This window comes from Macaca mulatta, chromosome X (genome assembly GCF_049350105.2).
Source record: "Macaca mulatta isolate MMU2019108-1 chromosome X, T2T-MMU8v2.0, whole genome shotgun sequence".
NCBI classification, from domain to species: Eukaryota; Metazoa; Chordata; class Mammalia; order Primates; family Cercopithecidae; genus Macaca; species Macaca mulatta.
Window position 1 is genome coordinate 146,132,894 of NC_133426.1, and position 25,591 is coordinate 146,158,484.

Consider the following 25,591-nt stretch of genomic DNA (forward strand, 5'->3'; position numbering starts at 1 on the left):
GAAGGTAAATGAGAACAAAACGCAAAGTACTTTCCACTGTACTGCACAGAATGTTTCAGCAATATTTTTTTGTAGTCTCCAAAAATTATTTAAATTGCTCATAAGACCTGAACTCGTTTGTGCCCCATTACCACATTCCCCTTAATGATTTATTACATATAGAAAATAATATTGACCAGCTCAAAACAAAACAAGCAAGACCAAAGAGTTCTGCGTGATGAAGATGCATAGACCACAGCCTTGAATTAATTTCCTCTGGTCTAACTGAAGATGTTTGCATGGCCTCCTTTAGATTTGTGGATAGCACTGAATAAGGAGGTATATTGGGAACATGTGTTGTGGCTATCTGATTTGTGGGAAATTGCCACCAAGTCTATTTTTTGAATACCAAAACTTCCACTGCAAGGCCTAGAACCTAGTAAGTCAAAACTACCTTGGGCGCACAGGAAGGCGCACACATCAATTGCAGCACCTTGCAGACTCCTCTGAAAAGCTCTGGCTGAACTTCAGGTCACAGAGTTGCACTTTGTTCTGAGACTGCCCCCGTGCCCCAGTCAGAATGGCCCCATAGGAACGCAGTCCCACAGCCTGCAGCATCCTTCCTGTTGCACCAACCCCAAAGCTGGGCAACTTCAGCTTGCTAAATGTGAGTGTATCACGACTGGCAAGTGACGAAGTCCATGTGACCCCACTCACTCCCCTTAATCAAACCATGGCAGTGGCCGTAGAGACTTTGTGAGTTACTTGACTTTGCTTTTGTTTGTCCTTCCAGACGAACAAGAGCTTCTGCCTTTGTAGGGAAGCAAGAAGCTCATGGACCGAGATGAAAAGATGCGCTTTTCTGGGTGCAAAGCCCAAGTCAGTGGCAGCAGCTGTTTCCCTACAACTACTCCCCCACCTGTCCTGCCACGGCCAGCTGCTGGTTTCAGAACCCAGAACCCGAGTGCCTTTTTGACTTGGTTTCCTCCACATGCGTTATGGGAAAAACAAAAGCAAAAAACATTGCTTTTTCAACTTCAGGGAATATTACAAGGGAAGTGCACTCCTCAAGGAGGCTGGGTTCTGCTGTGTGAGATGCAGTGTTGACACTCTATTCCCACTTCTCCGGGGACGCACCAAAGTGGGTGAGAAGGGGATAGAAGACCAGAACCAGCAATGGCAGAGACATTCTCATACCGCTTCCTGCACTTTCCCACAGTCCTCCTGCAGTGTCCGAGTTGAGAGCAGAGCTGCACGCCCGCAGCGCGGCAGCTGGCCAGAGGAACAGAGAACGGATGACCCAGCGAGTTCGTGACTGGGAGAGCCACTGCAGCGCGAAAGCGTGGGTGCGCGCGGTGGGCGGAGGGCGGTGTGTGGACTGGAAGACAAAGTGCGCGCCGGGCGGGGTGTGGACTGGAAAATAAAGAAAAGCCGGGCGGGCTGGGGAGGCAGCAGGCGAGAAGAAGGGCAAGCGAGCCAGAGGCCGCCAGGGAGGAGATGAGAGGAGGGGCCTTACCTGCCACGAAGACTGCTTGCAGGAGGCAGAGGTAGTTCTTCCCGTACTTCTCGGCAATCCTCACGCGCTGCAGGGCCATGGCCATGTCCACCTGCAGAGGGATCGCCTGGGCTATCGGCATGAAAGTGCAGCCGTCTGGGTTCTGGGGCAGGCCTGGGATCCTGCCGCACGACACTGGGGTCCACGGCGCCGAAGCGGCAGCTTGGGGTATGTGCCTGGCCGCCCGCCTTGGCGAACCCAGGTGGGGCCGGGCCCCTGCCGCTGCCATCCTCACGCTGGAGTCCCGGGCAGGGCCGCTACTCCAGCCAGCAGCTGCCCAGCTCTGACTCGGGCGCCGCCGCTGCTCGCTCAGGCACTGCCGGAGGGGTACAGCCCCTGACCCGGCTCAGCCCAGCCGCGCCGCAGCCGCCAGTCCTCCGGAGCCCCTCTAGTAGGGACAGAGGCGCAGGGGCCTGAGAGGTCCGCGCGCGCAGAGTCCGGGAACTTGTTAGGAGTTTGGGGCTCCGGCGGAGCGCTCTGTTCACCGCCGCTGCGGGGGCAACTCTCCCTGGGTGCGCACACCCACGCCCCCTCTTAGCCACCGGTGAATGAAAGGAGGCGGGGGCTGTGGAGGAGGGACGCAAGGAGCCAAAAGGGAGAATTTCTGCCGAGATGCCCATTTTCGAGGGACGAAAGGCCAGCCTAGGTTAGCACGTGTGGTGGGAGAGACAGCCCAGCCTCGCACTCTCATGGCAACTCATGCAAGTCTTGGCGGTTCCTTAGCATCCTGGCCAGTATCCACCTGGGCAAAGACGGCGCAAGGGAGTTACACTGTGTGAGCACATGCAGGCCGCCCAGTCAGTGCTACCGTCTGTGCCCCAAGAGGATACGAGCCCTGAATAGTCTGAAAGGCCCTGTGCTGAAGCCGAAATATGTCCTCCGAGGATGCAAACAAACACACAGACATACTCTGATCTCGGTCTTTGGATATGCCAAGTCCCACGCCCTTCAGGTCCCAAATGCCAAGCCCCCTGTATAGACACTTGAGCTGCCATCTGCCATGGGCATGAGAGACTTGACACGCTTTAGAGAGGACACGAGAAAATGGAAAGGCAAGAGGAGGCACCCCGTTTAAGAAGCCAAATGGAAAACGAAAGGAGCTAGAGCTCCTTCCTTGCCCTGAACCCAAAGCCCTCAAAGACTGGGCTAAGGGAAGATGGAGCTCCGCAGTGCCTGGAAGGAAAGGGGTATGCAGGACCTGAGGGAGCCCTGCTTGTGAAGCAGTAGCCGGCTGAGGAGAGGCCTGGGGTGTTAGCATTTTAAAAAATTGTGTGTCTGAAGCCGAGCTAATGCCATAGGGATTCGCCCCAATTTTGCTCTAATGCTTAGAAGTCCTGATGGGAATTGCAAATGCCACATGTCACTTTTTTCTTTAATACTTATCCTCTTCAAAATTTTCTGGCGGGAGAGTGGACTAATATTATACAGGCCAATCATTCCAAGTAGATCTCTTATGAGCAATCACCAATTTATACCCGAGGAAAGTGGGGGTAGGCAAGTGCAAAAGGCAGAGTGAGTAAGGGAGGAACACACACACACACACGTCCCCGCTACAAGCACACACCTCTTCCCCTAGCCTTGCTTTTTCAACTTCTGGGAGTTGATTTGTATATTTTTATCTGAATGTGTAAGTTATTTGAATGTGTTAAGTCAACCAGGCAGAATGTTTGCCAGCCTCTCTCTTGAACGTGTGCAGAGGGTAGAGGAGCAACCAGTTAAAATTTCCGCACTACTGTGGATAGGATGACATTAAGAATTCTACTAATGTGGCAGTTGTTGTAAAATAAGTTAAAAATAAATAAGACACAAATGAGGGGTAGTCTATAAAAGTTCTAAATAACAACCTAGGAAGACATTTTTAAAATCTAACAATGGGAAAGACTTTCCATAGCATAATTTAAAAATATGAGATTGATCTGCAAATGGACAGATGCCCTGCCATGTTGTCAAGTGTAAAAAAGTAAGATGCAAAACAATATTTATTGTTTTATCCCTTATTTTAAACACTATACGTGTGTATGGTGATAGAAAATGATTGGGAAGGATACAAACTGCTAACAGTGTTGATCTCTGTAAAGTGAAATTGGAAAGCACTTGGTTATAGGAGAAATCTCATGTTTTTTGCTTAATAAGTATGTTAAACTTTTTACAGTTATTAGCAACTGTTATTTTTGTAACTCCTTTTTTTAAAAAGAAGGAAATAAATGGAAAAATAACTTTAGGTTTAGAAAGCTATTAGAAACTTAACAAGATAAAAGAATGTTTTCTACATATGTAAAAAATATAAAAATCTAAAAGGAAAAATTTTAAACTTCTGTATAATTAAAAACATAAACAAAAGTCAAATCACAAATGGGAGGTTATTTACAAAGAAATAAGGTAACCAAAAAAATAATATCCTTCAAGGGATCCAGAATAGCCAAAACAATCTTGAAAAAAAAAAAAAAAAAAAAAGAGGACTCACACTTCCTGATTTAAAACCTTACTACAAAGCTGCAATAATCAAATCAGTGTGATACTAATATAATGATAGACTTATAGATCAATAGAATAGAACTGCGAATCCAGAGAAAACCCTTGCATCTAAGGTAAATTATTTGTGACCATGGTGCCAAGACAATTCAATGGAGAAAGAATAGTCTCTTCAACAAATTGTGAACCTTAAAATGTACATACCCTTTAACTTGAGGATCTCTCCTACAGAAATAATCAGAGATTTTTGACAAAAGTTTATATGCAAAGCATTATTAATTATAGCCCCAAATTGGATACAACCCACACATCAAACAATAGCAGGATAATAAATTATGATACATCCCTAAATGGATATCCATAAATCCATTATCCATAATGGATTTTATGGATGTTTTATCCATAAGTGCATACAATGGATTGTTACACATATCAATTATTAAAAATGGCATTCCTTGTAGTGATGGAACTGTTCTGTATCTTGATTCTATCAATGCCAATATTCTGCTTGTGATATTGTACTATATGATTTTGCAAGATGTTACCATTGGGGGAAACTTGGTAAAGGGGATACAAGATCTCTCTGTATTATTTCTTTTTTTTTCTTGAGATGGAGTCTTGCTCTGTCACCCAGGCTGGAGTGCAGTGGCACGATCTCGGCTCACTGCAACCTCTGCCTCCTGGGTTCAAGCAATTCTGATGCCTCAGCCTCCTGAGTAGCTGGGATTACAGGTGCACGCCACCACACCGGCTAATTTTTGTATTTTTAGTAGAGATGGGGTTTTGTCATGTTGGCCAAGCTGGTCTCGAACTCCTGACCTAAGGTGATCCGCCCACCTTGGCCTCCCAAAGTGCTGGGATTACAAGCGTGAGCTATCACGCCCAGCCTCTGTGTATTATTTCTTACAGCTGCTTATGAATCTAGAATTATCTTAAAAAGTCTAATTTTTAAAATGAAATTATTGAAGGATTTTTAAGAACACGAGAAAATGATCATGACCTTATGTTGATTGACTTATCTGCATGCAAGATGAATATGCAGTATAATTTCAACTACGTGCTATCTATAAGCATTGAAAGAATGCTGGAAAAAACATTGAGTGGATGGATAGATGATAGCCAAATATGAGAGAGGGAGAGAAAGCCTAAGCTCACATGAGCTCCTTCTGTGTCATCCATAAAATCATTAATTATGCAGTCATTGAAAATAATTACCTCTTCTCTGAAGCTTTGCTAGACTCCCTGAACCAAACACCTTCTTTCATGCCCGTTCATCCTACCTTTCTCAAGCTGATTCTTATCATGTGTTGCAATTGTTTGCAGGTCTATCATTCAGAAATACTCTGAGGCCCTTGATGCCAGGAGAAATGTCTTATTAAGCACTGTCTTCCAGGGCTTGGCATATAGTAGGCCCTCAAAATGTGGGTTACCTGAATGGGTGAATAAAGTGACAATGAGTGAACATCAGTCTTAATTTTACTGCCGACCCTTATTGGAAAGAACACTAATCTCAGGGTTTTTCAGGTCTGAAGAAAAAGACGCATAGCTGTAACTCAGTCTTTAATTTGCCTAGCACATTCAGATTCATCTACATTACTTTATAATGCAGTCTTTGGGGCCTTACAATGTAACTAACTCTTTCGGAAATAAGGCCCTTTGGTATTATTTCATTAATGCCCTTGGATGAATTCTAAGGATAAACCAGCCTTATACCAAATTTCTCTCTCTAATGTGATGTAGTAAGGTGTTACACCATTTGCCTAAATCTTACCCCTCCTGAGTAGGACACAGGGAATTTGAGTAACAGGGAATACCCTCCCTCCTTCCCTCCCTCCCTCCCTCCCTCCCTCCCTCCTTCCCTCCCTCCCTCCCTCCCTCCCTCCTTCCCTTCCTTCCTTCCTTCCTTCCTTCCTTCCTTCCTTCCTTCCTTTTCTTTTCTTTCTTTTCTTTCTTTCTCTTTTCTTTCTTTTTCTTTCTTTTCTTTGTTTTCCTTCCTTCCTTTCTTTTCTTTCTCTTTCTTTCTTTCTTTCTTCTTTTTCTTTCTTTTCTTTCTTCCTTCCTTCCTTCCTTCCTTCCTTCCTTCCTTCTCTTCTCTTCTTTTCTTTTTGTTTAAGACAGAGTCTGGAGTACTGGAGTATAGTGGCTCAATCTCAGCTCACTGCAGCCTCCACCACCTGGACTCAAGTGATCCTCGCGCCTCAGCCTCCCAAGTAGGTGAGATTACAGTTGCACGCCACCATGCCTGGCTAATTTTTTTTTTTTTTTTTTTTTTTTTTTTTAGTAGAGATGGGGTTTCGCCATGTTGGCCAGGCTAGTCTCAAACTCCTGTCCTCAAGTAATCTGCCCACCTTGGCCTGGAATATTATTTCATTATAGTAAATTAGGCATATGTTTTGAGAAACCAGAACGTCTGAAATGCTGAAAATGGAAGTAGGCAATAAAATTAAAAATATCCTTACTACCTTTGATTTTGAGAGGTTCTACAGAATTCAGGAAGTCTATTGACATGTGAGGGGGTTACCAAATGAAAACTCCTCATTTGTAGAATAAGGATAATAGCAACTTCACAATTTATATAAATTACTTATGATTATATAAAGGACTGTATCAAGTTTCACACATTAGGTTCTTTGCCATGTATGCAGGGGACATTGGTAGTTTTTGCCTGCCTAGTTGGCATCTGTGTACTTCAACATTCCTATGGAGAGTCCCTGTTCCATTCTAAATCCATGTGACACAGATGAGACTTCCAGCAAACCCCCACTTCAGGGCAGGAGGGTAATCCAGGCCAAAGAAATCAGCGTGTTCTGTCCCCATGGCCACTGTGATAAGTTTGAAGCAATGATACACAATCCCAGGAATTTCTAGAACCAATGAAAGGTAGAAATTATCTTCACTGAATTGTTCGTTACAAAGATGAGGTAAGCCTAAGGCTGCAAAGACAGGCTGCCTGAAAATGAAACCAATATCATGAAAACAGGGCTGATACATATAAACAGATTCCTAATGATATTATTTGAACATCTGGATCCAGCCATGACTGAAGAAATATCCACCCACTAGATTTTTCAGTTACATAGATCAATAAATTTTCTTTTGTCCTTAAGCTAGCTTACAGTTGGGGTTCTATCATTTGCAACCAAAAGAATCCAAACTAATACATTATGACTGATACATTATAATCTAACTCCAGATTGGCATCATGGAGCCTTCTTAGATGTATGTAAAAATCCTGAAAAGTATGTTAAATGCAAGGGAGTCATTTTGACACCCTCAGCTAAGTAAGCCCAAAGAGATTGATCAATGAATTGACCTGAATCCAGGCCCTGACATTGACTTAATGTTTATCCCTTCTCAGGAAATTCCTCAGAAATTTTATTCTTATATGTTTCCATTTATAGATCTTCAATTTCGTGCCATTTTAAAGGCCAAAACTTTCCTTTCCAAAGAAAACATTGTTTCAGAGGTAAATATGATTTCTGTTGTGCTTTAAAAGAAGTAGCTCCTTTAAAACTTGCTCTGGGCCAGACGCGGTGGCTCATGCCTGTAATCCTAGTACTTTGGAAGGTCAAGGTAGTTGGATCACCTGAGCCCAGAAGTTCAAGACCAGCCTGAGCAGCAAAGGGAGACCCCGTCTCCATAAAAAATACAAAAATCAGCCAGGTGTGGTGGTGTATCCCTGTAGTCCCAGCTACTCTGGGGTCTGAAGTGGGAGGCTCACCTGAGCCCGGTTGGAGGTCAGGGATTGAGGCTGCAGTGAGCCACGATTGTGCCACTGTACTCTAGCCTTGGTGACAAAGCGAGACCCTGTCTCAGAATAAAAACAAAAATAAAAATCCTTGCTCTGTTCTGATGGCCAAAGGCTGTGTAAAAAGTTTAAGAATATTTCCAATGCAATTATATTTGTAGTCGAGCAAACAAGTACTTCTGTAAATGTTGGCAGTCCTTTTATGAAATGCTTTGAGTACTTGCTCAAACGATGATGATATATTGGAAATGCAAATGTTAACTGCTTGGGGCAGAATTAGAGTCAGGAGTAGGAGTTTGGAATCATAACTTCCCAATTCTTTCTTTAATTTTTAGCTAGACCTGCTTCTTTCCACATTAGGCATGATGAGTTTAGGCTCAACGAAATGGGAATAGTTTGTTTCTTTCTGAGTTTCTGTGCCACCCAATCAAATATTTACTGACATGAATTGGGACTCGAGACTGCCATCTGAAAAGATGACCAAGTTAAACAGCTAGAAGACCAAGTTAAACAGCTTGACCTAACAAAACTGGTTTTACCAGACTGGTTATATAGGTCACGTGAAGATAAAAGTATAGGTAATAGACTGTACTATAGGTCCATAGTTGTACATATGACCTGGTTATTTCTCAAAAATACATATTCTTAGGCAACGATGACCAATAAAAAATGTACAACGAGGACTTAGTATGTAAGACATGTTGTTTAGTTCATATAAAGACGAATTTAAAGGATCAAGTCTTTACATGATGAGTAGTTTACCATCTTAATTTGATATACAGTTGCTGTTACTACTAATAATTACAAAATTAATAATAAGTATACATCTTCATTTGCATAATGTTTTAAGCACTTTTTCATCTCTCATCTCATTTGATCCTCCCAACACATGTACAAGGAAGGCCCAGTTTATTTACTGCCACTTTCCAGGTGAGGAGACTGAGGTTTTGAGGAGCTGAGTTTCCGAAGTTTGTGCTGTTTGTCCAAAGCATAACTAGAACTAGACTGTAAGTTGGCTGACTCTGATCCTAGCATTTCTGAAGTGAAAACAACCATACCAATGAATTATAATTTTGCAGATCTGTAGCTTGATAACATTACGCCAGAATAAAATTCCGTAATTCTCAGTCTTCCTCTGTCTTAAAGGAATCTTAGTGCTTATAAAGCTTATAAAGTCTAGTCTCCCAATCCATGAATAGATTCACCTCTTAGCAATTACTGTATCATTTTTAAGGATTCCAGTATTCCAGAATATCATATTTTTTATTGTAACAGCATTATTGAGATAGACTACACATGCCATACAAGTCTCCCATTTAAAGTGTACAATTCAATGGTTTTAATATATTCACAGAGATGTACAACCATCACAATCTAATTTTAGAACATCTCATCATCCCCAAAAGAAACCTGTACCCTTTAGCTGTCACTTCCTAAGGCCCCACATCACCACCAGCCCTAGGAAACCACTAATCTATTTTCTGTCTCAATGGATCTACCTATTCTGGACATTTCACGCAGATGGAATCCTGCAATATGTAGCTTTTATATTTGGATTCTTCCACTTAGCACGTTCTCCAGGTTTAACCATGCTGTAGCATGTATCAGTATTTCATTCCTTTTTAACGCTGAATAATACTTCCTTGTATGGCTAGACCACATTTTGTTTATTCATGCATCAGTTGATAGATACCATGTTTTTAAAATATAGAAATATTGAAACCCTGATATTTTAAAACAAAGTATTTTTTCTCCTAAGAACATTGTCATTTTTATCTGAAATCTAATCTTTGGATGTGCACAGAGAATATCCTGTATTAAAATTTCAAGCTAGAGATACACTCATTTTGAAAGTATTCTCAGGACAGACTTTCCAAGGCCTCTTATTGTTGTTGAAATAGCTAGTTCTGGGTTACTTGTGTGGTCGAGCATCTTTTTCTGTTTCCTAGTCATTTATCTGTTCTTTCAGAGTCTGTTTGTGTCCTTGGTCTTCTTTCCGAGGAGTAAACTTAGAATAGGGTGTGGGCATTAAATTGGGGACATGAGAACGAAGTTGTGATGGAGGATGATGAAAGGAGAGAAATAGGTGCTGGGAGATTCTTAGGCCCAGTTTCCATTGTTTTCCCTTTCACCTGACCACTTCCTTTTCTCTGGTTTAGGTTCCTTCTGCTTCCTTCCTCCTTTTCCATCCAAGCCAGATTTCTTTTCTTAGGAGCCTACCCCTCCTATGATAATTTGTTCTACCCAGAATCTTCATTCTCAATCATCCTATCTGGAGGCACTCAATCCAGAAGGACAGAACAGCCTCATCTGAGCCTCCCCCAGGAGGAACAGCACGTTATAATATTGGGAAGAAGATGATAGCCGTATCTCCATTTTAATAGAATACTGATATTTTGGCATGACTTGAAATGCCGTTGTAGCTGGAGGAGAGTTTCACCACCACTACCCATATTCAGACCAAGCCATGGATCCAGGGGCCTTAGGGGTCAGCTGAAACCCAGAGGTCTGTAGCATTTGTGCTACATCTCAGTCACTGGCTCTGTGGCTGTTGCTATTGCAGACCCCTCCCAAGCCACTGTGGTTCTTCAGGATGCAAAGAAAGACACTCCCTTCCTTACCTTCCCCTCAATGTTTAAAGGCTGTTTCATGCAATAATTAGTCTGTGTAGTTTGAAATGGCAGACGAAACACACTATTTTCACTATTTTTGGAAGGTCAAAAGTAGACAAAGTCATGAGTCAATGTTCAGGGAACCCCAGCTTAGGATGAGGTGGGAGATAGGCTCACAGAAAGGAATATGGACCAAAGGGAAGCCTTGCGATTTGGAGACAGCAGGTACTGTGAAGGGTAGGAGTGAGGCTCATGCCCCAAAACAGTGACATTCATTAAAAGACTCTAATGTGGGAAAAGTCCCTCCTGCCTCCCCAGACCCACCCATTATCGAAGGACAGCACCCACACATAGCACATCCCCTCCTCCCAAGGGAGTAGAGACTTCTCTGGGGAAACTGAAGGCCCTCTGGAGGAAAAACTTCCCAATCTGGTATTTACAGGTTTCCCGTTATAAGATTCTATACCTCCTCTTGGTCACCCTAAAGCAATAATTTCCAGTTGGCAACCCTCTCCTATAAACTCCCCCATCAGTTTTTCTGGATGTCATCTTTAAATACGAACAGGCAGGCTAAGATCACCAAATGTTTGAGGTAAGTCACCGTGATGGTTACTTTTACGTGTCAACTTGGCTAGGCTATAATTAATCAATCAAACAGTAATCTGGGCCTCGCTGTGAGGTTTTTGTATATATGATTAATTTCTACAATCTGTTGACTTTAAACAAAGGGGATTATCCTTGAAAACCTGGGGCCGGGCGCGGTGGCTCAAGCCTGTAATCCCAGCACTTTGGGAGGCCGAGGCGGGCGGATCACAAGGTCAGGAGATCGAGACCACAGTGAAACCCCGTCTCTACTAAAAATACAAAAAATTAGCCGGGCGCGGTGGCGGGCGCCTGTAGTCCCAGCTACTCAGGAGGCTGAGGCAGGAGAATGGCGTGAACCCAGGAGGCGGAGCTTGCAGTGAGCCGAGATCGCGCTACTGCACTCCAGCCTGGGCGACAGCGTGAGACTCCGTCTCAAAAAAAAAAAAAAAAAAAAAAAAAAAAGAAAATCTGGGTGGCTCATCCAATCAGTTGAAAGGTCTTAACAGCAAAACTAAAATTTCCCTGAAGGAGAAGAAATTCTGCCTCAAGTCTGAGGTGTCAACTCCTGCCTGAGAATTTCCAGCCTGCTGGCCTGCTTTATATATTTCAAACTTGCCTAGCCAGCACCCCATGATCCTGAAAATCAATTTCTTGAAATAACCACCTGCCTACTACAAAAACACCTTCTCTCTGTCTCTTCCTTTCTCCGCCTCTGTGTGTCTCACTCTGTCAATAGATTACACATGCATGTATACAATGTATATAATACACAATTTAAACATACACAAATGTAAAGCACACACGTAAGATTCTACACATACATGTACAAAGTTTACTAGTTCTTGTTTCTCGGGTAGAACCCCAACAGACAGAAGTCACCAAATGCAAAAGGAGACCAAGACAAACAGTGAAAATGATCTGGGCCCTGCCTGCTTTGTCAATCTTAACCTCGTACACTTTGCTCCAACCACACTAGCCTTCCTGGTGTTCCTGGAACACAGAGTGCTTGTTCTTTCCTCAGAGTCCATCACCCCTGGGGCTGCCTCCCACTGCAATGGTTTACCTGGCCTGCTATCCAGATTGTATTCAGGTCTCTGATTAAGTACTATCACAGCAGAGACATGGTCCCAGTCTACTCTTTAAAACAGACATCCCGCTACTCCCATATGCTCTATCCACTGAATTTTGTTCATTCATAGCAATGACAACTTCCTTAAATAATAGTATTTATCTGTATATTTACTAGTTTTTTTCTCTGACAAGAAAAAAATACCTACAACAGGAACCTTTTACGTCTTTTTTTCCCTTCATGTCAGACGGGTAATGTGCCAATGTTGTAACAAGTTTTGAGGGAGGCACATCTCACACATGTACATGAAAACCCAATCATCACGTTTATGAACTAAAGAAGGATCTTTTTGTGTCTTGTTCACTATTGTGTCCCCATCACCTAACACAGTGCCTGGTCCTTTAAGAGTTGAAGAGATGATATATGGACGGAATGATAAATGGAAAAAAATCTCTGAAAGAAACAGACGTAGTTCAGGGAACAGTGAACTTTAAAAACAATGCTAATTGGTTACACACTGAAAGGTTCAAATCCTTATTATAATCCATAAACAATAAGGGAATACTGTGAACAAAGAACAATTGGAGAAAAAGAAAGAGAGCTTTTAGACCTGAAAATGATTGGTGAAACTTTAAAACCTCCGCAGAAGCGTCCGAAGCTACCAACACAATGTCACTGAATGCAAAGTTAGGAAGGGAAGTGCAGAGTTGACCCTCACTAGCTGGTTCGAGCCAATATCAGCACAACACTGATAGGTGCAGGTAGCTGTAATGTGCCCTTCAGATCCTCCTTCAGGAAGGAAGGACGTATTGCCCCATCTGTTGAGAAGGCTGGCAGATAAGTCTTTGGCTGTCAGCCTTATTCAGGGATTGCCTCAGCTGAAAAGAGCTGCCTAACCAAGGTCACAGCCCCTTCCAAAGGCATCCCACATTAAATGACTGAACGACTTGGGGTATCAGGGGCTAGTTCCCTGGTCCCAAATGGGGACCACACTGGCAAATTATCCAATCTTTAGAATTTCTTGTAAGGCTGTATGAGGCTTCTGTCACGAAGCCTTCTTCCTTCTCTTCCCTACTCTTCTGCATGTGTTAATCCCAGTAATGTGCCTTAATATACCTCCTGTATCTATTTTCTCTTCTAAGTCATGAATTGCAGTCATTAGATGATAGTGATCAGGAGGAGAGAGAGGAGTGAGTGTGGAAAATTTGAAGAAATAAGGGAAGGGTGAAATTGTTATTTGAGAGTGAGAAATTGAGTTTCTAGCAAAGTATAGTGGAATTGTCTCAGTGTTGAGTGAGAAAAAAGATAAGAGACAAGAAGAATAAATTCAGGAGGTCCAATATCTCACAGGAATCCAAGAGAAAAAAAGAACAGAGAAAATGGGAAAGGATAGGCTGGGCACGGTGGCTCATGCCTGTAATCCCAGCACTTTGGGAGGCCGAGGAGGGGGGATCACCTGAGGTCAGGAGTTCAAGACCAGCCTAGCCAACATGGTGAAACCCCATCTCTACAAAAATACAAAAATTAGCTGGGCATGACGGAGGGTGCCTGTAATCCCAGCTACTCGGGAGGCTGAGGCAGGAGAATTGCTTAAACCCTGGAGGTGGAGGTTGCAGTGAGCCAAGATTGTGCCATTGCACTCCAGCCGGGGTGACAGAGCAAGACTCTGTCAAAACAAAACAAAACAAAACAAACAAACAAAAAACAAAAAACACACACAAGGGAAAATTGGGAAGGATATTTCAAAGAAATAATAGAAGAAATAGAAAAAAAGTTTTCCGGAACTGAAGAACAAGAATATTTGTATTAAAAGAGCCTATCAAATGCAAAATGAGATTATTCAGAAATAACTACACTGATAGACATCCTTATGAATTTTAAAGTATACCACAGACATGATAGAGAACTTAAATATTTATAGATGGAAAGAAGTAAATATCTTACAAAGGATCAATAGGCACAGAGAAAGCTTTCAATAACTTCCAACATCCCTTCATGATAAAACCCCTCAACAGACTAGGTATCAAAAAAATACATCAAAATAATAAGAGCCATTCATGACAAACCCACAGTAAACATCATATTGAATGGGCGAAATGTGGAACTATTCATCTTGAGAACCAGAACAAGATAAGGATGCCCTCTCTCCACTCCTATTCAACATAGTACTGGAAGTCCTAGCCAGAGAGATCAGGCAAGAGAAAGATGCCTCCACGTATGAAAAGAAGTCACACAATCTCTTTTCCTTGATGATATGAATCTATACTTAGAAAATTTTAAAGATGCTGCCAAAAGGCTCCTAGAAATGATAAACAACTTAAGTAAAGTTGCAGGATACAAAATTAATGTACAAAAATCAGTACTATTTCTATGTATCCACAACATCCAGGCTGAGAGTGAAATCAAGAACACAGTCCCCAAAATGTAACAAATCACCACTAAAGAACTTACTCATGTAACCAAACACCACCCGTTCCCCAATAACCTGTGGAAATGAAAAATTAAACAAAAATAAAGAACACAATCCCACTTACAATAGCCACAAAGAAAATGAAATACCTAGAAATACACCTAACCAAGGTGAAAAGTCTCTACAAGGAGAACTACAAAACGCTGCTGAAAGAAATCAGGAATGACACAAATAAATGGAAAAACATTCCATGTTCACGGATTGGAAAAATCAATATCATAAAAATGGCCATACTGCCCAAAGCAATTTACAGATTCAGTGCTATTCCTATCAAACTGCTAATCACATTCTTCACAGACTTAGAAAGAAAAACTATTCTAAAATTCACATGGAACCAAAAAAGAGCCCAAATAACTAAAGCAATCCAAAGCAAAAAGAACAAAGACGGAGGCATCACACTACCCAACTTCAAACTATACTATAAAGCCACAGTGAACAAAACAGCTTGGGTGGCTGGGCACAGTGGCTCACACCTGTAATCCCAGCACTTTGGGAGGCTGAGGTGGGCAGATCACTTGAGGTCAGGAGTTTGAGACCAGCCTGGCCAACATGGTGAAACCCCATCTCTACTAAAACATACAAAAATCAGCTGGGTGTCATGGCGGGCACCTGTAATTCCAGCTACTGAGGAGGCTGAGGCAGGAGAATTGCTTGAATCCAGGGGCAGAGGTTGCAGTGAACTGAGATCATGCCATTGCACTCCAGCCTGGGTGACAGAGTGAGACTCAGTCTCAAAAACAAACAAATAAAGACAGCTTGGTAGTGGTACAAAAACAGATACATAGACCAAAGGAACAGAATAGAGAGCTCAGAAATAAAGCTGCACAGCTACAACCATCTAATCTTTGACAAGGCCAACCAAAACAAGCAATGGGTAAACAATTCCATATTCAGTAAATGGTGCTGAGATAACTGGCTAGCCATACGCAGAAGACTGAAGCTGGACCCCTACCTTTCTCCATATGCAACAATTAACTAAAAATGGATTAAAGATTTTAATGTAAGATCTCAAACTATAGAAATCCTGGAAGAAAACCTAGGAAATACTCTTTTTGACATTGGCCTTGGAAAGAATTTTTGTCTGAGTCCCTAAAAGCAATTGCAACAAAACCAAAAATAGATAAGTGGGACCTCATTAAACTAAAGAGCTTCTGTACAGTAAAAGAAACTACCAGCAGAGCAAACAGACAACCTACAGAATGGGAGAAGATATTTGTAAACTATGTATCTGACAAAGGCCTAATATTCAAAATCTATAGGGAACTTAAATAAATTAACAAGTAAAAACCAAATAACACCATTAAAAAGTGGGCAAATGACATGAACAGACACTTTTTGAAAGAAGACATACAAGTGGCCAACAAATATATGAAACAATACTTAGCATCACTAATCATCAGAGAAAGGGAAATCAAAACCACAATGAGATACCATCTCACACCAGTCAGAATGGTTATTACTAAAAAATCAAAAAACAACAGATGCTGGCTGGCAAGGCAGCAGAGGAAAGCAAACACTTATACATTGTTGGTGGAAATGTAAATTAGTCCAGCCGCTGTAAAAAGTAGCCTGGAGATTTAAACTTAAAACAAATCTACCACTGGACACAGAAATCCCATTACTGGGTATGCACCCAAAAGAAATTATTCTACCAAAAAGACACATGCATTTGTATGTTCATCACTGCAGTGTTCACAGTAGCAAAGACATGGAATCAACCCAGGTTCCCATCAATGGTAAATGAGATAAAGAAAATGTACCACTCCTATTCAACATAGTGTTGGAAGTTCTGGCCAGGGCAATCAGGCAAGAGAAATAAATAAAGGGTATTCGATTAGGAAAAGAGGAAGTCAAATTGTCCCTGTTTGCAGATGACATGATTGTATATTTAGAAAACCCCATCATCTCAGCCCAAAATCTCCTTAAGCTGATAAGCAACTTCAGCGAAGTCTCAGGATACAAAATCAATGTGCAAAAGTCAGTAGCATTCTTATACACCAATAACAGACAAACGGAGAGCCAAATCATGAGTGAACTCCCATTCACAATAGCTTCAAAGAGAATAAAATACCTAGGAATCCAACTTACAAAGGATGTGAAGGACCTCTTCAAGGAGAACTACAAACCACTGCTCAATGAAATAAAAGAGGACACAAACAAATGGAAGAACATCCCATGCTCACGGATAGGAAGAATCAATATCGTGAAAATGGCCATACTGCCCAAGGTAATTTATAGATTCAATGCCATCCCCATTAAGCTACCAATGACTTTCTTCACAGAATTGGAAAAAACTACTTTAAAGTTCATATGGAACCAAAAAAGAGCCCGCATTGCCAAGACAATCCTAAGCCAAAAGAACGAAGCTGGAGGCATCACGCTGACTTCAAACTATACTACAAGGCTACAGTAACCAAAACAGCATGGTATGGTACCGAAACAGAGATATAGACCAATGGAACAGAACAGAGTCCTCAGAAATAATACCACACATCTACAACCATCTGATCTTTGACAAACCTGACAAAAACAAGAAATGGGAAAAGGATTCCCTACTTAATAAATGGTGCTGGGAAAACTGGCTAGCCATAAGTAGAAAGCTGAAACTGGATCCCTTCCTTACACCTTATACGAAAATTAATTCAAGATGGATTAGAGACTTACATGTTAGACCTAAAACCATAAAAACCCCAGAAGAAAACCTAGGCAATACCATTCAGGACACAGGCATGGGCAAGGACTTCATGTCTAAAACACCAAAAGCAATGGCAATAAAAGCCAAAATTGACAAATGGGATCTAATTAAACTAAAGAGCTTCTGCACAGTAAAAGAAATTACCATCAGAGTGAACAGGCAACCTACAGAATGGGAGAAAATGTTTGCAATCTACTCATCCGACAAAGGGCTAATATCCAGAACCTACAAAGAACTCAAACAAACTTGCAAGAAAAAAAAAAAAAAAACCCATCAAAAAGTGGGCAAAGGATATGAACAGACACTTCTCAAAAGAAGACATTTATGCAGCCAACAGACACATGAAAAAATGCTCATCATCACTCGCCATCAGAGAAATGCAAATCAAAACCACAATGAGATACCATCTCACACCAGTTAGAATGGCGATCATTAAAAAGTCAGGAAACAACAGGTGCTGGAGAGGATGTGGAGAAATAGGAACACTTTTACACTGTTGGTGGGACTGTAAACTAGTTCAACCATTGTGGAAGACAGTGTAGCGATTCCTCAAGGATCTAGAACTAGAAATACCATTTGACCCAGCCATCACATTACTGGGTACATACCCAAAGGATTATACATCATGCTGCTATAAAGACACATGCACACATATGTTTATTGCAGCACTATTCACAATAGCAAAGACTTGGAACCAACCTAAATGTCCATCAGTGATAGACTGGATTAAGAAAATGTGGCACATATACACCATGGAATACTAAGAAGCCATAAAAAAGGATGAGTTCATGTCCTTTGTAGGGATATGGATGCAGCTGGAAACCATCACTCTCAGCAAACTATCGCAAGAACAGAAAACCAAACACCACACATGTTCTCATTCATAGGTGGGAATTGAACAATGAGAACACTTGGACACAGGAAGGGGAACATCACACACGTGGGGTGGGGAGAGGGGGAAGGGATAGCATTAGGAGATATACCTAATGTAAATGACGAGTTAATGCGTGCAGCACACCAACATGGCACATGTATACATACATAACAAACCTGCACGTTGTGCACATGTACCCTAGAACTTAAAGTATAATAATAAAAATAAAAAATAAAAGTAAAAAAAAAAAAGAAAGAAAAGAAAATGTGCTACATATACTCTATGGAATACTAGGCAGCCATAAAAAAGGAATGAAATCGTTCTTTGCAGCAACATGCATGGAGCTGGAGGCCATAATTCTAAGCAAGTTAGTGCAGGAACAGAAAACCAAGTACCACATGTTCTCATTTATAAATGGGAGCTAAGCATTGAGCACACATGGACATTAATATGGGAACAATAGATATTGTGGACTACTAGAGGGTGCAAGGAGGTGGGGAGGATTAAAAAAAAAAAACACTTATTGGGCACTATGCTCACTACCAGGGTGACAGGATCTGTACTTTAAACCTCAGCATCATGTAATATTCCCATATAACAAATCTGCATATTTACCCCCTTATCTAAAATTAAAGTTGAAAAAAAAAATGAAAGAAAATGACATTGAACTTCTCAATAGCAACAGTGGATTCTACAAACTAATGGAAAAATAAATACAAAATCGGGGAGAAAAGGTTTTTCAGCTTGGAATTTTATACTGCGTCAGACTCTCAAACAAAAATGAAGGCTGTCAAAGACATTTTCAGACATAATAATAATTATTATTAATAAAACTTTATAACCCATATAAAGAAGTTAGTAGAGAATGTATTCCCCCCAAAATATGATGAAGTAAATCAACGAAGAGCAAGACAATGAATCTAGGAAACAACGATCCGATATAGGAGCACAGACAAAGGGAATTTCAGAAAGAGATTTTCAGCTAGCCTGGAGAGCAACCAGCTCAGATGAAAAAATGAGGACACAGGGCTCTGGGAGGGAGCTGCTCCCATCCCTTTCTACCTCTTTCTCACCAAGTTTGGTGAGTTTTCATTAGGACCTTTTTGGGCCCCTCAAGAAACTTCCAAGAACCTTGCTTATCAGAGAGAAAAAGGATTGGAGTTTCCAACCCTTTCATTCTGAGAAGACCTCTAGGTTCTTCACATACACAGTCCCACTTCTTCCCCAGAAACTTTCTACCTCCACAAATAAATACTATAGAGCAAGAATAAAATGTGGTTTTGCCTCACTAGAGACCCTGCTTTAAAAAATGTGAGAAACATCACCATATTCTTTTGGAAGATTGCCCTGAAGACCTCCGATTTTTCTTTGCTCCCCAAGTCTACATCCCCCCGGCTACCTTCTGGGGATCAAGGTAGTTCTTGGTCTGGAAAATTCGCGTGCTTAAAAAGAATTGGACACAAATAATGGAATGATCTTTTACCCACTGAAAATAAATAATCTGCTGTCCAAATTTATAAGCCAATCATATGCAAGTTCACAAGGCAATTTCTCAAGTCCTAATCACTATAGGGCTCAGAGACTGAGGCCCATAGATTCCATAGGAACCACACCAAGGTGCAGCCATCCCATGAAGCCCAGATGCACATCAGATTTGTTATACCAATAATTCCAGGTTTACAGTGGTGAGGTTTTAATCCACAGTTGAGAAATTCCCACCTGCCTTTACTTGGGAATCCTAATTATTTTAGAAGAACCCGAACAGTTGACAAAGAACTGTCAGAGGAACCCAAAGCAGGTTATTGCAGTCTGTATGGATGGATACACCTTTACAAGAACTGCACTGTGTCCTGCAACTCATTGGTCTTAGAAATGGGGGATTCTAGGGAAAAGGGGAAACAACACAAGAATGAAAATGACTGGCTATGGGGGATCCTATCTATAAAAATAGACTGACCCACTCATTGCCCCAATCCATTTCTTATATTAGTCTAAGGTAAAGAAATCCTTACCACAAATGTTTGTTCTTAAGACGGTCACAGCTTATTCTGTTTCCTCGGCCAAAAGAATGCACAATACTCTCTGCCTGCTCCAAAAACAAAAGCCTTCTTGCTCTTAACATGAAAAAAAGTTTCAAAGCCAATCTGATGTCAGCAACTAAAAGTGTAGAGAAGCCTTGACTTGAAGTAGAACCGAGAAACAAAATTATAAATCATACACTGTATCACAGTAGAGGAAGGAGACCTAATTTTTTTTTATTTACAAGGACAAATCTGGAGAAACAGAACGCCCACTCAAGAGTTAGCCCGACAGTTTGAAAACAAAATACTTTTGCACAAAATGCAGAAGAAGCTGGGCATGTCTTTTTTTTTTTTTGTACATGACAAATAAAAATTATATGATGTACAATATGATTTCTGATGTATGTATACATCCTGGAATGGCTAAATCAGGCTAATTAATACTTTCTTTACCTCACATATGTATCCTTTTTCTGGTGGGAACATGTAAAATCTACTCCCTTAGCAGTTTTCAAGTATACAATATATTGTTATTAACTATAGTTATCATGATGTACAATAGATCTCTTGGCAGGGTGCAGCGGCTCACACCTGTAATCCCAGCACTTTGGGAGGCTGAGGTAGGTGGATCACTTGAGGTCAGGAGTTTGAGACCAGCCTGGCCAACATGGTGAAACCTCATCTTTACTAAAAATACAAAAATTAGCTGGGCGTGATGGCAGACACCTGTAATCCCACCTACTCAGGAGGCTGAGGCAGGAGAATCGCTTGAACCCGAGAGGCAGAGGTTGCAGTGAGCTGAGATCACACCACTGCATTCCAGCCTGGGCAATAAAGTGAGACTCCGTCTCAAAAAACATATACAAATAAAAATATGAAAAAATTTAAAAAAATAAAAAAACAGATCTCTTGAACTTTGTCCTCCTGTCTACGTGTAATGATGTATCCCTTGATCAACATTTCCCAAAACCCTGCCCCATCCTCTGGAAACCACCATTCTACTTTCTGCTTCTATGAGTTTGACTTTTTAAGATTCACCATAGGAGTGAGATCATGTAATATTTTTCTTTCTGTGTCTGGATTATTTCACTTAGCGTAGCGTCCTCTAGGTTCATCCGTACTGTCACAAGTGACAGAATTTCATTCTTTTTTAAAGGCTGAATAGCATTCCTGTGTGTGTGTGTGTGTAGTGTATATATATACACACACACCATATTTTCTTGAGGTTGCTTCCATATCTTGGCGATTGTGAATAGTGCTGCAATGAACATGGGAGTGTAGATATGTCTTTGACAGACTGATTTCATTTTCTTTGGATATATACCCAGTAGTGGCATTGCTGGATCATATGGTAATTGATCATATGACCATAAATGCCTGGATTTTTTCTGGGCCAAAACATCCATACTGTTTTCCATAATGGCTGTACTAATTTACATTCCCACCAGCAAAGGCTCCCTTTTCTCCACATCCTCACAAGCACTTGTTATCTTATGTTTTTGATAACTGCTACCCTAACAGGTACAAAGTGTTCTCTAAATGTGGTTTTAATTTGCATTTTTGTGATGATTAGTGATATTGAACATTTTGTCATATACTGGTTGGCCATTTGTATGTCTTCTTTTTAAGAAATGTCTACTCAGGTTCTTTGACCATTTCTAATTGGGTTATTCACTACTTCTTTTTGCTATTGAGTTCTTTATATATCTTGGGTATTAATCACTTATCAGATGTATGGTCTGTAAGTATTTTTCTCATTCCTAGGTTGTCTTTCGACTCGGTTGTTTCCTTTGATGTACAGAAAACTTTTTAGTTTAATGCTATCCCATTTGTCTATATTTCCTTTTGTTGTCTGTGCTTTTGGGGTCATATCCAAAACATCTCTGCCTAATGTCAAGAAACGTTTCTTCTATGTTATTTATTTATTGTGAATGGACACATAGCAAATACACACACACACACACACATCCTGGAATGGCTAAATCATATATACATATCAATCATATATATGTATATATACGTATATATATGTATACATATGTGTATATATATGGAGTGCAGTGTGATGTTTTAATACATGTATACATTGTAAAATGATGAAATCAGGGTAATTAGCATATCCATGACCTCATATATTTGTCATATCATTGTGTTAAGAACATTCAGTTTGAGGTCTTACCTTTAAGTCTTTAATCCATTTTGAGTTGATTTTTGCACATGGTGTGAGATGTGTCTAATTTCATTCTTTTGCATGTGTATATCCAGTTTTCCCAACACCATTTATTAACGAGGCTGTCTTTTCTCCATTGCGTGTTTTTGGCAACTTTTTTAAGATCAGTTGACCATAAATGCCTGGATTTATTTCTGGGCCAGAAGATCTTTAAGGTATGTCCCAACCTTAATATATATGTAGATAAAGGTGTGTGTGTGTGTGTGTGTGTGTATATATATATATATCTCTCCAGAAAAGCTTATTAAAATACTATCATCCTTACTTGGTTCTTTTCTGTATGTTATCTATATAATTGAAAATGGTCATGCATTTAATTTATAACAAGAAAATATAACACATATTTTTTAAGGATACCAAAAATAGAAGTGATCCTTTTAAAACTTAAGTGAGATTATGTCACTCCTCTGTTCATAATATTCCAGACTTCTACTGGAATTCATAATAAAATCTAATGTCCTTATCATAGCCTACACAGCTCTACATGATCTCATCCTTCCATAACTAATTTCAACTCCTACCAATCTCCCTCCATTTTGGTCACAGTGACCTCCTGGCAGTACCTCCAATATGCCATGAAAGCTCCTATCTCAGGGTCTGGGCATTTGCTGTTCACATGGCCTGGACTCCGCTTCATCCATATATATAAATGGCTCCCTCTCTCACTTAATTCAGTTCTCTGCTCAAATGTCACCTTGTCAGAGAGAACTTCTTTTACTGCCGTATCTAAAGTAGCACCTGCTATCATTCTCGGAATATTTGCTTGGACTGCATAAACACTAAAACTTTCTGTGCAATATAAAAGATACATTCTTCATGATTAATTGACACAGAGAAAAATACTTGTGAAATACATGACAAAATGCACATATTCTAATATTCAGAATTATAATGAGTAAAAAAGGAAAAAAGCTGAGCAACTTAATAGGACAATTGGTGAAGGAAGTGTAATTGACAAAAGAAGAAAAGAAGAAATACAAACACCCACATGTACATGGAAAATCTATTTGAACTCACAAATAAGCAAAGAAAAGCTAATATTACCAAGAGTATTTTTCCTTTAATCTGGGAGTTGGCAATTTTTTTTTTCTGTGAACAGCTAAGATAATAGAAATGTCCCCCTTCGTGGGCCACATATAGTCTTGGTCACACATTCTTCATTACCTTTTTTTCCCTACAACCCTAAAGATGCTGACTGGGTTGCTGACCCCAGATCTACGGGGAGTGATTAAAGATGGAGAGCACTTAATGTTGCGAATGGGGAGGGTAAACTGGCTCACTGTTGTTGGGGGGCACAGATTGATATAGCTTTTCTAAAAGATAGTTTGCCATGTGCACATCTTTTGCCCCAGGAATTCCACATTTTTGATTTTACACCAAGAAGCTAATCTGGCAGGAATGGAAATATTTTTGTACAGAATACATTGCCATGTTATTCATAACAGCAGGCAGGAGGAGGAGAAGAAATTTATATAATAAACTAGGAAATAGTTAAACCATGTGCATGAAATAAATACCACACAGCTATTTAAAACAGTCATATATATCTGAATTAATTAATATAGAACAATCATGAGACTTTTTACGGTTTAAAATTATAGTGTGTATAACATAGCTCAATATATACAAATTATATATGTATATATGTTGTGTATATATACATATACTTATTCAAAAAAATATGGTTACCTCAGGGGGATTGTGATACTAAGTGACTTTTATGTTTATATTATTAGGTATTGCTTGATTTTGAGCAAGTATCATCAGTATAATCAGAAAAAAATAAAATTCTTATTGAATTTAGCAAAATCTCAGGTCAACTAAAATGGACTTTTGCCTGAAGTGCAACAGTTTTCTAAACTTATTCTTACAATATAATAATGCTAGATAGTTTTCACAATTTGAACAAATAGTTTTTATGGGTTTTGTTTGCTTTCTGGTTTGTTTCTTGTACCAGAAAGACAAAGTTACTCATCAACTTGTCTTAAAAATATTCTTTTGGGAATTCTATGATTATGCATTTTAATATCTGCCACCTCTTTTCACCAACTCTCTGTCAACACTAATTGGCATCATACTGGTGTTATATTCCCAACGCAGGACACAGAGAGTGGAGGTACAAGAAAACCACCCCACTGACCACTGTACAAGAGAAGTTAGGGAGTGGAAGAGTTGAGAGGAGATGGATAATGAAAGGCATCTGAGAAAGCACTCACTCAGAAAATGCACAGGGAACTTGTGTTCCCACATCGATGTCTTTAATTTGCAGCCAAGCAATACTCAGTTACTCTATCATGCAAGCTTCCCATGTCTGAAAATGAAATTGTAAGTGGACAGAGGCATCACAGCCCTGGTGTTAGGCATAGCACTTCACTTGTACCATGTTTTACACAAAAGAACAGCTGTTATGGATCAACAGTGCAGATTTCCGTATCAACCAAAAAGGGTTTGCTAACAAAGTTACAACAGGACTTCAGATTAAAGCTGGTACATAGGAAACGGGAGTACAGTACTAAACTGTTCAAACTTGCTACACTTTTATTCATAAAGGTTTTATTTTTTATTTTGTCACTTTTTGTAAAACATGCTCATTGTGGAAGACTTGCAAACTACGAAAAAGCATAAAGAAACAGAAAAGCAAACCCCAGCTTTAATTGCATCACTCAGTGGCAACCACAGTTAACATCATGACTTTTTTTTTTCAGTCATTTTGAGATCATACTGTGTATAATTTTGAATACATATTTTTTACTAAGCATGAAAGCATACTCATTTCCCACTGACAATAGCTTTTTAATAAGTGTGAAGGAAAACATGTCTAGGCTTTCAATATCAAACTAGTGTTGAAATAAGGTTAACAGATTACAATCGCAGAATTTATTCTTTCATATCTCTATTGTTAAAAATTCCAAATATGAAAGGACTTCAAAAAGTTTGTGGAAAATTTAAAGATAAAAATTAAAATATAAACTTTATTTCTCAACATAAGCTCCATAAAGACGAAGATACTTTGGTAAATGATGATACCAGCCATTTAGAAAAGAACTCAGGGTCCTGGGAGTTTAATGATGTCAATTTAGTCTTTTTGACATTATTAACAGAAGGAAAACGGGTGCCCTTTATAGATTTTTAAGATTAGGAAACAAACAAAAAAGAGTCAGAAAGTGCCAAATCAGGACTGTGAGGTGGATACCTAATGATTTCCCATTAAAACTCTCACAAAATTGCCCTTGTTAGATGAGAGGAATGAGCTAGAGCATTGTCATGGCAGAGAAGGACTC

General features: G+C 40.2%; 1 protein-coding gene and 1 non-coding gene across 5 annotated transcripts in view; both read right to left on the bottom strand.

The window, feature by feature from the left end:
* Positions 1 to 20,282, bottom strand: part of MCF2 (MCF.2 cell line derived transforming sequence) — a 114,719-nt gene extending 94,437 nt beyond the window's left edge. For 2 of the 4 annotated variants that reach the window (XM_015128317.3, XM_015128316.3), the window contains exon 1: positions 20,072 to 20,242. Coding sequence is in view for 1 of the 4 variants with exons in the window: in XM_077989652.1 (XP_077845778.1) it covers positions 1,496 to 1,763 (268 nt within the window). In the remaining 3 variants the exon portion in view is untranslated. Of the gene's footprint in view, positions 1 to 1,495; positions 1,844 to 20,071 lie in introns of those variants that run through there. The other 2 variants (XM_077989648.1, XM_077989652.1) reach the window with 2 other exon arrangements.
* On the bottom strand, positions 12,262 to 12,365 carry LOC114675252 (small nucleolar RNA U13). The gene has a single exon (XR_003726337.1). It is a non-coding gene; the product is annotated as a small nucleolar RNA U13 (small nucleolar RNA).
* Positions 20,283 to 25,591: the final 5,309 nt, after the last annotated feature.